Source organism: Trichosurus vulpecula, chromosome 4 (genome assembly GCF_011100635.1).
Source record: "Trichosurus vulpecula isolate mTriVul1 chromosome 4, mTriVul1.pri, whole genome shotgun sequence".
Lineage (NCBI taxonomy): Eukaryota > Metazoa > Chordata > Mammalia > Diprotodontia > Phalangeridae > Trichosurus > Trichosurus vulpecula.
Window position 1 is genome coordinate 59,795,578 of NC_050576.1, and position 15,446 is coordinate 59,811,023.

Sequence of the window (15,446 nt, forward strand, 5' to 3'; positions counted from 1 at the left end):
GATTTTCTTTTTTTAGAGTATTTAAAATAACTTGTAGTTTTCAAAGTTGTCCTGCTTGTCTGTCCTTCTTTTTGGCCTTCCTTCTGCTTTCTTATATGCATTTTTAAAAGCTATTTCATTTACTTTTTTCTTTCTTAATAAAATTCATAGATACCTATCATAGAGTGGCTGGATAATACTTATAGGCGAAAAAAAACAAATGGACAAAGAATATCTGTTGTCCAGGCTTTATGTCTTTGGTTAGGCATCCCACTGAGTTAGTCCATCGGCACACGTGTCTTGGACAGGCGACAGCAAGGGACAATGAACTAGACCCAGAACTGAAAGTATGAGATTAGGTTGGATCTTTCTGAAGAATTATGAATGATCCCAAAGTACCTCTTTGAATCCCAAATCCATCCCTTTAAACACCAATCTTCTCCAAGTAATACTATATGGCTCTGAAGCATAAAACACTACTATGTTTGAACAGTCAAAGTTTCATGTGTCCCAAAAGGCAAAGGAGATAGATGCATGGTGGGCATAATGGACTGTCACATATCTGATAAATGTGTGCTACTATATATGTATGCATATGTGTATATATAAGCATATGTATATATACTTATACATATAGTATATATATATATCATATAATATCATATAATCACATAACATATAGATGTGTGTATATGATGTAACATCATATAATTATATAACAATATATAACATTATAAAATCATATAACCCATTATTCAGCAATGATGATTTATATGCTAGAAGTAACATAAAAAGATATAATTCATCAAATATATGTTCAAAAGGAGGAAGTAGTCTCCTTATTTAAAGAGAGCCAATGCTAATGGATGGACATGCCAAGGGATGCACTGGCTTGCATGGAATGTTAAGGACCTAGAGGAAGGCATCCTGTGCATTAGGTAGATCCTCAATGACGGATCCACTGAAGGTCAAGGACAGGGATTGCACAGGATGAGAAAAGGCAGATGGGTTGTAATTTGCCCCTCATTGAAGGGAAATCCCCACAACAATTAGATCAAGGATCCATTAAAGTACCTGCAAACCTTTCCACTAGAGGGGCTGGGAATTCAAAAAGAAATAAAAATCCTTCTTCTCAAGAAGTTTCCGACCTAACAGGGATACTCACTGAGTAGTGTCACACATTATGATGTCTCTTAGACTGTGGGAATAAAGTTTTCCAATCATCCTCTAACTCTTGTTGGAGTTACCCCTAATGGCAGTTAGGTAGCCCGATATTTAGAGAGTGCTGAATCTGGAGTCAGAAATTTTACTGATTTTCAATCATGTCCTACTCTTTTTGACCCTTTTTGGGGTTTTCTTGGCAAAGATATCGGAGTGATTTACCATTTCTTTCTTCAGCTCATTTTTACAGATGAGGAAACTGAGGCAAACAGGGTTAAGTGACTTTCCCAGGTTGACATAGCTAATAAAAGTCTGTGGCCAGATTTGAACCCAGGTCTTCCTGACCCCAGGCCCAGCCCTCAATCTACTGTGCCACCTAGTTGACCCTAGGAGTGAGGAATACCTAAGTTCAAATCCAGCCTTATATACTTACCAGCCATGTGAACCTAGGCAAGTTACTTAACCTCTACCTCAGTTTCTTCATCTCTAAAATGGGAATAAAAATAGCACCTCCCTACCAGAGTTGTTGTGAGGATAAAATGAGATAATATTTGTAAACGCTAGCTATCATCACTATTATTATTATTTTTATTGTTATTATTAAAATTGGGGAAAGGGACAAGCTAAGGAGATATATAGAGTTTAAATAAATTTTTCTGAAAGGAGCTGGTGGGAGACTTGAGAATGAAGAGGTGAGATAAGAATTATGGGTCTCCATCAGCTGAATAAAATGTCTGAAATGATGATATAACATTGAAACAAAAACATTTTCTGACCACATCTCTGTCTTCCAGGTTTTCCTCAGTACAAGGAAAGGTGTATGGATATGGAACCATGTTTGGGATAATGGAAATCCCATGGACACTGTACTCCTCACTCATTTTCACAGAATGCTAACAAGTTCCATGATCAACAAGTGGGCAGATTATGGTCTACAGCCTCAACATAGGTTATGATTGAAAAGCTGGTTTGGTTTGGTTTTTTAAAAGATTTCCCTTTCATTACTGGAGTCAGCAAGTCCATTAACAACCTTAGAGGTGGATTAAAGCTACACAATCTACCAGAGACCATGGAGTAAGAACATTTTGCTAATTTTACAAATAGTCTTTAACGACATAGGAAACCTATATTGTCTGGGGATGCACACCATATGTTCTCCCCTCATGAGTCCCTAGGCTGCCACGCTTAATTGCTGCCAAAGAAAAAGAAATTAATTTTCTGCCTATTGCCTAGGTGACATATGTTCTCTCCATGTTATCAAATAACTGAGAAGCATGTTTAGGAGAAGTAAAAATAACTGCTCTTTTACACTTAGGAAAGTTGATTCTCAGGAAAAAAAATGGCGTAGGCTAGAAATAGTCATTTAATTAATTGAAGAATCACAGAAGCTCAAAGTTAGAGGGAAGATACAGTAGATACATCTATTATCAATTGATACTAGAAACTATTGGTAGATATAATAAATTTAACCAGTATCCAGTAACCCAAACTTGTAACAGAATGCCCTGTAACATACAACAAAGTAGATAGTCTCTAAAGTGCTCTAGTGAGAAAGAAGCCAGTACTTCCTAAGTCAAACCATTCCATTTTTGGATATCTTTAAGTTTAAGAAGTTTTCCCTTCTACTTAGCCTAAATCTGTTTCTAACTTCCAACTACGGCTTTCAGTTTTTCCCTTTGGGGCCTACTTTTTGACTTTTTTAATTTAAAAAAAAAAAGCTTTTTCAAATCCATAAATATTATATTTATAATGGAAACTATAAAATAACTAGATCTCAATTAGTATAAAGAGGATACACAGGAGTGGGGAGAAACTTGAAACTGGAAGGCCAATCAGTAGACTATTGAAAATAGTCTAAACATGAAGTAAGGAGAACCTAAACTGATGTGATGGCAGTGTCAGAGGAGAGAAGGAGGCTTGGATGAGAGATGTTACAAAGGTAGAATCACTAGGATTTTGTAACAGATCAGGTCCTGGGGTTGTGTGAGGGAAGAATTGGGGATGGTGCCTATGTTGCCAACCCTGGGTGACTGAGAAAATGGTTGTGTCCTCAACAGTAATAGGAAAATTAGGGAAAGGGAAGTTTTGGGGAGGGCAATATATGTTTAGTTTGGACATAGTGAGTTTAAGATATCTGGGAAATGTCTGATTTGAGATATCTAAAAGGCAGGTGGAGATGTGATACTGGAGGCAAGGAGAGAGGTTAGGACTGGATTATTTTTCTTTTTTGCTACCATTTATATAGTATTTTAAGGTTCGCAAAGCACTTTACAAATATTACCTCGTTGAATCTCCACAATATCCCTGGGAGGTGTTCTTATCATCCTCCTTTTATAGATGAGAAAACTGAGGTTGAGGGAGGGTAAATACCCAGGGTGGCATAACCAGCAAATTTCTGAGGCTGGACTCGATCCGCTTTCTTGACTCCAAATCCAGCACCCTTATCTAGTGCCCCACCTAGCTTCCTCCAGCTAAGCAGATTTGGGAATCATTTGGGGAATCATCAGCATGAAGATGATGACTGAATACATAGAAGCTGATGAGATCACCAAGCAAAAACATGCAGAGTACAAAAAAGGTACAAAGTCTTGGGGGACACCCACAGTAAGGCGGTATAACCTGGATAAAGATTCAGCAAAATACTGAGGAGAAGTCAGGCAGGTTGGAGGAAAAGCACAGTTTCAAGATTAGAAAATTCTTCTGACTGAACAAATTGTCAAAATGAAACTGGAATGAGAGTATAGATGATTCTTCTTGATTCCCATTGGATACTATCACTACCAATCGTTTTCATGTATTGAAAGATATTATCATAGAGCTAGCAAATAACCATGTGCCACTGAGTACACCATTGTACTATGTAGTTCAAACCTATGGAATCTATTCTCTGTGTATGATATAAGGCGAGGAAATGAATTGACTGATCTTTACATAGTATTACGTAAAGTGTAGTTATTGCATGTAGTTATTCTAAGACAAGTCACCTCAACTCTCTGAACCTATTTCCTACCCTATTAAAACAGAGATAACACATTCATGACCTAATTCCACAGAGATATCTAGAGGGAAGTGCTTTTGCAAACCTTAAAGGACTGAAAATTGCTAAACAGAATGTGACAAACTATATTTTTTCCTTGAAATTTGTAATTAACTCACCCTCAAAAAAATGTTTATACTTACTCATTTGGATTTCCTTCTTTATCCCAAAGGTTTCTGAGCCATCGAGCTACCCTGAGTGATGAACTGCCCAATCGCATCATTACTGGAAGGCTACAAGTAAAACCGAATGTGAAGGAATTCACTGAAAATGCTGTCATCTTTGAAGATGGTTCTCAAGAACGTATTGATGTTATCTTTGCCACAGGATACAATTTCAATTTCTCTTTCTTAGAAGGCAGCTCAGAAGTTCTTGACAGCCAGTGTTCAATGTTTAAATTTGTATTTTCTCCTCAACTTGAGAAGCCAACTCTAGCTTTCATTGGCATTGTCCAACCAATCGGAGCCACCCTTCTTGTATCAGAACTCCAGAGCCAGTGGCCTACACATGTATTCAAGGGTATGTAAAGGGTTGGTTTTTACATATAGACAAAATGGTGAGCCAAATATGTGATGCGATATGAGGGGAGAATAGCCATGTCCAAAACATCTTTGATCTCAGTTTATCAAAGTGCCCCAAGTTATACCATTAGAAAAATTATTCTAAGGATTCTCACTCTCTAAGATCCCTAAATTAAAAGTGAATATCCCTTGGAGAGAAAACATTATCAGGTTACTCAATAGTGTCGCTGCATCTCTCTTGAAGAGATAAAGTGAGTATGGGAGTATTGCTTGAATTGTCCTAAGGACTGTGGAAAGTTGTTCATGTTTGGAGTTTATCTGGTTATTTGGGGGAAAGGCTGGTTTGGTTTTTTTTTCAAAGTGAAGCCAGTGGCGGGCCTCATGACATCACACGATCTATTAGATTCGATTAGAAGTAGATTGTACGGGAGGGTCGCAAGCTCCTGAGCGAGGGGCGGGCCTGGCGGGGGCGGGGCGGGTTTAGCGAGAAAGGAGGCGGTGAGGCCGGGGACATGTGGGCAGGGCGGGGTCTACGTGCTGGACTCTGAAGTTGACAGCGGTTCCCTCTCTCCACGTGACCGGCCGAGGGGCTGAGGGGGGCGCGGAGGGTGCCGCCGGGCGCATGGAGAAGGGCCGGAGGGGCCCGGCCCAGGCTCGGCGTCCTAACGCGGCCGCTTCCCGGCCGCTCGAGCGCTAAGCGCCTTTGTTCTGCGCCGGCCCGCGACTCCCCGCCGAGCCTCGCGCCCCGGCCTGCTCGCGGCTCCTCGCGCCCATGCGGCTGCAGGGGCCAGGGCCGCGTCCCGGGAGCGCGCGCGACAGGGGGCCACTCGGCCTTGAGGTCAGGGGCGCAACGAGCGAGCGGCACGCCATGGGGCCCTGCTGCTGGACCCAGTGCTTCGGACACCTCCGCAAGGAAGCGGGACGGCTCCAGCGGGGAGGCGGCGGCGGAGGGTCAAAGTATTTTAGGACATGCCCAACAGGAGAGCATTTCATTGTAGAGTTTGAAAATCTAGTAGAGAGTGATGAAGGGGAAAGCCCAAGAAGTAGTCATAGGCCCCTTACTGAGGAAGAAATAGCTGACTTAAGAGAGAGGCATTATGATTCTATTGCTGAAAAGCAGAAAACATTTGATATGAAAATTCAAAGAGAGTTAGCCTTACAAGAAGAGAAGTTAAGACTAGAAGAAGAAGCTTTATACGCTGCACAGCGTGAAGCGGCCAGGGCAGCAAAGCAGCGAAAGTTCTTGGAGCAAGAAAGGCAAAGGATTATGCAGCGATCTCACCATTCCAACACTGGAGAATATCAAAGTTCAGGGGCAGAAGAAGACTTTGAATCCTATTTGAGAAATATAAAGTCACAATATGAAGTTTTTCGAAGTAGTAGACTTTCCTCAGAGGCCGCAGTTTTGACACCAAACACAGAAAGTAGTTGCGACTTAATGACCATAATAACCAAATCAACGAGTGGAAATGATGACAGCACATCCTTAGATCTAGGGTGGGAAGATGAAGAAGGAATGAATAGAATGGTCCCATTGAGAGAACGTTCCAAAACCGAAGAGGATATTCTATGGGCTGCATTAAAATACAGCAGCAAGAAGACTGGAAGTAATCCTACCTCAGCTTCTGATGATTCTAATGGGCTGGAATGGGAGAATGATTTTGTTAGTGCCGAAAGGGATAACAACGGCAATTCAGAATATTCTGGGTTTGTGAATCCTGTTTTAGAACTGTCTGCCTCTGAGTTAAAAAAATCTGAAACAGATCAGCAAGACAGATAGGGTGAAATCATCTGGCCTTTTGTCATGACCAAATGTTGAAAATCAAATAGAATGTATAAATGTTTGTCCTGAACCTTTTTGTAAGGAAGAAAGAAATTATATGGTAAATGTTCAATAGCAAGGAATAGGAGTGATGGAATCAATCTCAATTCAGAATTAAGTGCAATTTCATCATGATTCTGTCATGCTTCTGAATATGTTGTAAAGAAGATTCTTGTTCAGGTACCATTTGGACTGGATGGCCTCTGAGGTCCCTTCCAATTATTAGATTTTATGATTATTGAAAACTCTCTGCTCTAGGTTATGTATTCCAATTTAGTATCTGTAGATTTAATTTGTTTCCTTTTAAATAACTTGCATTTTTTGTTTTCTTCTCATGGATCTAATATTGTTTTAAAAAATTAACTACTTATTTCAAGTATCTGAACATGAAAATAATAAAGTATTTTATTTGTTTTTCTCAGCAGCTATAAAGGGAAGTAATTAGCAGCTTCAGATAATGCACTATTTCCTGAAAGTTTTTTAAACTTTCTCTATTTTTATAACTTGTTTGAATTTAATCATTCTATACTAGCACAATTAGAGTTCAATAAGCCTAACAGAGCACTAATATTCATTTCTATCAGATTGGTGTAATAGCATGTTCGTGACATTATCGCTGAACAGGATTGTTGTGAGGCCTGAAAGAGTGGAATTGGAAATTTTTTTAATTGCAAATGATCAGATACAAAATTGAGGATAGAGCTTAAGTAAGTGTTACACTTAAAAGAGAGTTACATACTGCTACAAAGGGAGTATTTACTTTAGATTGTATTTTCAATTTCTAGGTAAGTTTTTTTTTAAGTCTACAGTGGATGAGTTTGGAATAATATTAAAATAAAAAAAAAACTTGCACAAAGGACTAAATTCTCTGTCAATGAATAATGTGGAAGTTCCTAAAAAGAAGGAATATGGGTATTTTGAAGAATTTTTTCCTGTATGAAATGACAGATTTTATTTAGTGTTGGGGGTTTTTTTGCCTTGTTTTATGTGTGATTAAGGAAGGTGCTCTGAGAAGTAAAGCTAGGTGAGTTGTGAGTTACAACTGCTGCTAGGATTCTGCAGGGTGTCCCAAAAGTCTTAGTGCTGCTTTAATAGCTTTAAAACACCACCAAGGACTTTGGGACACTCTTCATGTTAGCCTTTCTTTTCCCTACTTTGTTAAATATGAACTAAAGGCTAAGGGAGCAAAATGCCTCCAAACTCAGCTGCATTTCTTGGTTTTGCTAGGGAATCTAGTATAATTTCAGTAGCGAAATGGCTGTCTAGTTTCCTTAGTAGGTTTTTTTTCCTCGTAACAATGGTAATGCACTTCCTTAACACCAGAGGAAGGTTAAGATGCAAATAGGGATGTAAGTTCTTGCTGTATTTTTAAAAATCACATGGCCAGTCAAATATTTTAACTTGCATGATAAGCAAGGGTATCTTTAAATTCATCTGCTTTTTTAACTTGCAGAACTAAGACACTGACTATGTAAATATATTTCATTAAAGATGTGATTATTATTTTGCCATAATTTAAGTTTGTAGCTATGTCATTTAAAAATATTTTAAATGTAATTTACGTTCATACTGCCTGTAATATTGCTTTTTAAAGTCTGTATACATCAGATGTATATTTTTGTTTTGGCATAAGCTACTGTCTAATTTTTCTTGGCATTTTGTCCATATTATAGACTTTTTTGAAGGAATGGAATCAACTTCTCAAAAGTTGTGAATAAATATATTTTTACATTTAAAAATTAAAAAAAGAAGTAGATTGTACAATGTTATGTGAACCATTGCTCTTAAAGTTTCAGGGGAAAATGACCCTCAGGAGTAAAAGGAGATGCCAGGGTGAAGATTTTACATTCCAGAGATGTACTGTCAAAATAATGGAAAGATCTTTGGGAGCCGGAGAACTTACTGTGTACACTTGAGAAAGCCTCACTTTCATTTTCTGTAGAATAAGAAAATCAAACTAGCTCCAAAGTCACTTACAATTCAAAGACTGATTGAAGACACAATCCAAATGATCTGCCAGATATTACAAAGAGAGTAGCTTCTTTTCCTTCCTTGACAACTCGGTAAAATCAAGCCCACACTTCATCAAGATCTCTCGTATTAGGGCTTTTGCTTTGAGTGTTAGGGAGTCCACCTGTGGACCCAACATTTTCTTCCTAAAAACCATTCTTTCCATTCAATGTTCTCTTCAGACAGTCCTGCTCAAATTCTGAATTTTCTTTCCTAGGGCTGAACAAATTACCTTCAGCAAGTAACGTGATGGCTAAAATGAAACAGATACAAGACAAAATGGAAAATCAGTAAGAAACTTGTCTGTTCATGAAGGATAATTTAACTTGTTCAGGTTGAACTATTAACCTATTTATTAATCATTTATATTTTTTAAGCATGGAACCTGGTTCTAGATCAGCACTTCTTAAACTTTGGGTAATGATGCCATGTGGGGTCACAAAAAATCTGTCAACAGTAAAAGGTGTCTGAACTTGCAATGACCAAAAATTAATTAAAAATCAAATGCACAATGAATCTGAGGTGTTTCTGGCAGCACTTGCCCATGTTGCATTTAGAGTTAGGGATTGAGCAACTTCACTGCAGCCTTGGTTCTGAATACAAAGCACATGCACTTTGCACTACATATTCTCTCAGGCCACCACCTCCAAAGAGCACTGCTGAAAGGTGAAAAGGAATCACAAGTAAGCTTAAGAAGCCCTGGTCTAGATAATAGTGCCTTGCTCTTCATAGGTATTTAACATACATTTGATGAATTGAATTGAACTTCACTTTCAGCATTATCACCAATTATTTTCTATGGAACATTCAGTGGGTTTCTGGTTATCTGGATGTTGTTACCTGCCCTTTTAAAAAACAAGGCTGTGTGCCCATTCCCTGGGCATAATGTTTTCTTATGGATGGAACCTTTCATGGAGGCAATGAAATAATAGCAGGTCCACCCCATTCATTCATCCTATGAAGAGCAAAAGAACCAGAGAAATAAGTTGACAAAATTCTTGGAGTGAGGTCAAAAGGTTGTAATTGGGTTCAATCCCAATGGAGAACAATTCTCAAACATCAGAATAAGGAAAAGATTCAGAATTATACTGAATAAGACAGGTCATATTTATAGTATGTCATCTACTCTTAAATAATTTGGCCAACCAAGGACTTTGGCCTAAAGGGGAAAGATTAATAATGATGATGATGATGATGATGGTGATATTGAAGATAATAATAATAATATGATATCCTATAATTATAATTCCTATAGTGCTTTAAAGTTTACAAAACACTTTACAAATATCTCATGTTAATGCTAACAACTCTAGGAGATAAATTCTTTAATTATCCCCACTGTACAGATGAGGAAAATGAGGCAGAAGTTAAGTGATTTGCCCAGGGTCACATAGCTATTAAGTGTCTGAGGTCAGATTTGAGCTCAGGACTTCCTGCCTTCAGACTCAGCACTCTACCCACTACACCACTTAATTTTTTTTGCTATTTCAGTCGTTGTTATTTCAATATATTGATGGAAGTATGATCTCACCAAACTGTTCATTTCCTCCAATAACACAGATCACAAGTCATTTGTGCCTATTCATTCCATGTGATAATTATGTGACTCTTAGCAATATCCTCTTGTGAATCTGCCATGGGGTGGTCCACTCAGTGAACTGGGGGTGGGCCTTCCTCTAAATCTCTTAGCATTGTGTGAAACAAATGGAGTATCAAGCAAATTACATGCATTCACAGAGCTGGATACAATAAGGAAATCTGTTAATGTCATCTATGAAATTAATTTTTCTTGGTAATATTTTAATTATTAAGCTTGGCACCTAGATTTCAGAGCAACTTTATGTAATGACCACTAATCGTAAAACACAATAAAACTTTCTATAAAATAAGACAAAAAATATGTGTTAAAATTAATCTGCCTCAATCTGCCTGCAATTTTCACCTAGCTCTAGCAAAGATATAAGAGGAAAAATGGTCATTGTAAACAGACACAAAGGACTATACTCTCTAAATACAATGAAGTCACCTTAACATCATACAGTTTAGAGTCACCTATGATGACCTTCATTTGTATTAGTTCTTCTTTGAGGCCTTCCCAAATAACCAACATAATGAACTGGGAAATTGTCCTTGGAAGTGGGGCTTTGCATAGAGGATAGATTCTGACTTAGATTTTTTCCTGTCTCTGTTTTGGCTTCAGGTTTCTGAAAAGCCCACGTGATACATGGAGAGTTCATTTTTTTTTTGATTACATGGATCAAATTGTCTCTGAAATAAAAGTGAAACCCAACCTCCTATCACTCTTTCTCTGGGATCCCTAGCTGGCCTTTGAAGTTTATTTTTGGTCCTTGTACTCCATACCAATACTGACTACAGGGACCTGAGAAATGGAATGGGGCCAAGAGAGCCATCCTGATCCAAAGAGAATGAATGCATCATCAAACACTTGAAAACCCAAGTGCTCAGCAATAGCCAACCTCCATTTTATAGGTCTTTTTGGCATATAGGTATCTGTGTTAGTGTTCTCTTTTTTCTTATTTTTATAATAAAGGTATAATTATTTTATCATCTAGATCAAGGGTTTTTAACAATTTTCATGTCATTGCCCCCCTCCTTGACAATCTGGTGAAGCCTATACACTACTTCTCAGGAGAAGGTTATTAAATACAGAAAATAAAATAAACAGGATTATAAAGGAAAGGAATTATATTGAAATATTAGTTTAAAACATTTTAAATTCATGGACCTGAGGTTACAATCTCCCGATCTAGACCAATAATGCTCTCCCTCAAGCTTTTTTTTTCCAGGCTAAGCATCCCCTTTAACCAACCCTCATGTTGCATAAAATTAATCAGAAGGTATATCACCATCTGGCTCTGCTCTTTCTAAAATGTGCCACCCAGAACTGAACATAATATGTTATACATTATCTGACCAGATCAGAGTACGATGAGACTCTGAATTCCCTTGTTCTGGACACTGTCACTTTCTTAATGAAGCATAAGATCACATTTGATTTTTAGAGATAATCCGTTTGTCTCTCTATTTCCATATGTCCTTGAGAATATAACCACAAAGGACAAGAAATTCTGAAGAATATATATAGTTAATGGAAAAATAAATTAAGTAATTTTATGAGGTCCCGCCATTGGTCCTACCCTTGAAAGCAAAAGTGAGATTGAGTATGCTACAAACAAACAATTGGCGATTTGAGTTTTTAGTGAAAAATTTAGCCCAGTAAAACCACAATTTGACTGGGACTCTTTTCAGCCTATAGATTTTATTTGATGAATGTTGAGTAGGGTCTACTAAAACCTAAGGAAGTTTTTCAGATGAATTGATAATAATTCATGCCCCCATCTTTCACTTATGAACTTGATTTTTAACTCACATGTAAATTATAATATTTATCCCTATATTTATATATAATATATATCCCAATATTTATCCCTGTATTTACATATAATATATCCCAATATTTTAGCTTGTCAAGATCTTTTTGAATCTTTATTCTAACCATGAACATGTTGGCTTCCATACCTTGCTTTGTGTCATCTGCAAATTTGACAGGCATGCCATCTTTGACATTATCCAAGTCATTGGTTAAAAAAAACCTGGGCACTCCACTCCAGTTGTCTTTTAACACCAACATAGATCCATTATTCACTTCTCTTTAGCGCAACCAGTTCTGAGTCTGTGTATAATTTTGCCAACATCTTATCCACATTTATATACAACTCCAAAAAAAAATAAAATGAAATATTTTTGGCAAATGCCTTACAGAGAACTGATGTTGACTAGGAAAAATGTATTTGAATGAAATACCTCTGATAATAGTCGGCAATCCAAACTATACAAAGAATTTTCACAAGTATGTACAACTAAGGGCCATTCCCCATAGACTTGTATCCTTAGTATATGAATAACCATTTCCTGAACCATCTACAGCTATATGAAAATATGATTCAAATTACTAGCAATAAAAGAAATGGAAATTGAGACAACTCTGAGGTTTAGTTCATACTCATAAAACTGGCAAAGATGAAAATAGACATTGTGGCAAGAACCATGGGAAGACAAATAAACAGATGCAATTTGGTGTGGGAGATACTCTAGCTATTCTAAAAACAATTTGGAATTAAGTGAACAGGTTATTAAACTATTAATATACTTTGATTCAATGATACTTATACTGCATATAAACTCCAATGGAGATTAGAAACAGAAAAATCATGTGTGTGTATGTATACATATATATGTATATATATATATATATGCATGTACATGTATGTATATAGCCACACTTGTATCAAAAAAACTGGCATGAAATCAGACATCCATCAATTGGGGAATGGCTGAAAAAATTGTGTTATATAAATGTAATGAAATACTAATACACTATAAGAAACAGAAGATGTGAGGAATGGAGAAACAGGGGAAATTATATGAAGTGATGATGAATGAAAAAAGCCCAAAAAAGCATTAGAACAATATACATAACAACTATAATAATTTAATTGAAAACACCACTAAATGATAAATGAACCCAGATTAGATGCAATGACCAATATGGTTCCCAAGGATAGATGATGAAATACACATTCCTCCTCTTGGCTGAGAGAGAAGAAAGAAAAAGCCTACTAACACTGAATGTCACATACACAGACAAATGATGATCACTATGTTGGACAGTTTCACTCAGCTGTTTTTGTTGTTGTTCTGATAGAGAGTCCTATGGAGGTATATCATAAAATTATCCAAATGTAAACAATAAAAACGTATCAATAAAGTCAAAATACATTATTTCCAAGATCTACCCATCTAACAATCTTGCTAAAAAAGGTAAGTTTAGTCTGGCATGTTCTATTTTTATTTAGCCTATATTGACTCTCTGTGATCACTACTTCCTGTTTGAGATTGTAGGATCATTCATAGATTAGCCATGGAGAGGATTGGGACTAGGAGAGCCACCTAGTTGAGTCCATTTAGTACAATTTGCTTCTTTTCAATTAAATCCCAGAGAGATCCAGAAAGGCTAGAACTAATTGCAATGAAAGTTAGGCAGAAGGTAGCATAGCATTCTGTTACTAGCTGGTGAGTACTATTATATTTACAATTATAAAACTTGAAATATTTAATCACAAACATGACTTTCTTTCCCCCAAAAGACCTGAGAAGGTAAAAACACCTTTAATGAGCCAAGTTGTGTATTCAGTAAATCTATTTGAAGTTCAGGATGTTAACCACTCTCACCGTTTCCATTTCCTCAACATTCATCCACTCCTCAACTCTGTAATTTGGTTTCCATCCCCACCACTCTACTATCATCACAGAATCTGATGAAACAAGCTGCAGTACATTTTAATAGGAGTCTGATGCATGTGCAGATACCATCAGTTTGCTAAGTGGCTTCTTCCAAGTGGAATACCCTGGGGATCTCCTTCTAGGAGACTGGAGCATGCATGGATATTCTGCATTGGCCTACCATGTAGCTGGAAGCAAGCACATTTTCATTGGCTGCACAACTGGACCACTGTCCCTGTGATTCACCTCATGGTCTTCTAACAATCTTTGGAGTCTAATCACCACCCCCATAGCTTCTCAGTAGGTTAAGGGCTGAAATGTACTATTTCTTGTGCATCCACAGCTAGACTCACCTCTGCACTACTACTATCCTTCTTCCTGGACTGCTGGTGACTATTGTTTATCCACATTAAAAAAAGTCCAGTTATACCTATAGGACTTGGACATAGAGACCTGGCAGCATTTTGAATTTAAACACTACCAATCCCAATCCAAGCTGCATAATGACAGAAGGAAGAAATCAGAAGGGAGAAAATGTATCATAGTGTATAAAAAGTATTTTGGCAGCTAAGTGGCACAGTAGAAGACAGTGGGCCTGGAAGATTCATCTTAAGTTCAAGTCTGGCCTTGGACATTTACTAGTTGTGTGGTCCTGGTCAAGTCGCTTAACCCTGTTTGTCCTGTTTCCTTGTCTGTAAAGTGAGCTGGAGAAGGAAATAGCAAACCATTGCAGTATCTTTGCCAAGAAAATCCCAAATGAAATCATAAAGAGTCAGACATGACTGAAAATGACTGAACAACAAATAAAAAGTATTGAACCCTAGTGACTCAGTGGACTTTCTTGGAACATGCTCCAATGCATGCTACTGTGTTCTGGTGGTAACATTACTCAATCGCAGGAGTGGTTGTTAAAATGATGAAAAAACTGAAGTTATGGGATGACAGCTTTCATTATGTTAGATCGATTCAAGATTTTACTACAATTCTACAGCACTCCCCCCACCCCAAGTCTCCTCTAGGAACTAATTATCTAAAACAGACACTCAACCTTTTTATGTCAAGGATCTATTTGGCAGTCTGGTGAATCCCTGCTCAGAATAATCTTTATAAATAATTGAAGGAAATGCTCATTTTCAGGTAGAAGTTAGTGAAAATAAAGATGTCATTTTTCCATTCCCAGACCCCAGAAACATTTCCACAGATACCTTGGGAGTCAATGTATTTCAGGTTAAAAACCCTTAATCTTAAAAAAAAAAGAAGGAGGAGGAGGAGGAAAAGAAATTCAGGGGACAAGGGGAAAGTAATGGCTTAGACATCTGAGTTTAAAAAAGAGATAAAGATAGGGACAGAGATAAAGCTAGAGATAAAGATGATCAAGATAGAGAAAGAGTTAGAGATGATAAAGTTAGAGACAGAAATAAAGATGGAGATAAATGTAAAATAGACAGAGAATAGAGATAATAAAGATGGACAGAAATAGACAGTTAAGGATGGTAGACATGACAGAGAAAAAAGATAGAGCTTGATATAAAATGGAAAGAAATATATCAGATCCAGATCTTTCTGGAGATATTTTAAGTGTCTAAACTACAGACTTCTGTTGACTAGGACT

General features: G+C 37.3%; 1 protein-coding gene and 1 pseudogene across 2 annotated transcripts; both read left to right on the top strand.

Moving 5' to 3' along the window:
- The first annotated feature begins 230 nt into the window (after positions 1–230).
- Positions 231–15,446, top strand: part of LOC118846733 — a 29,145-nt pseudogene continuing 13,929 nt past the window's right edge.
- On the top strand, positions 5,567–6,478 carry LOC118848189 (AP-1 complex-associated regulatory protein-like). Of its 2 annotated transcripts, XM_036757000.1 has the most exons (2): positions 5,567–5,851; positions 5,948–6,478. In XM_036757000.1, exons 1-2 carry the CDS (start codon positions 5,567–5,569, stop codon positions 6,476–6,478), a joined length of 816 nt encoding a protein of 271 aa, XP_036612895.1. The 2 variants fall into 2 exon arrangements, with proteins under 2 accessions (XP_036612895.1, XP_036612894.1); XM_036756999.1 differs by having other exon boundaries at positions 5,567–6,478.

Bases quoted from the DNA above. Each gene is read 5' to 3' on its own strand.
- LOC118848189 (XM_036756999.1), top strand. From the start codon at position 5,567: ATGGGGCCCTGCTGCTGGACCCAGTGCTTCGGACACCTCCGCAAGGAA.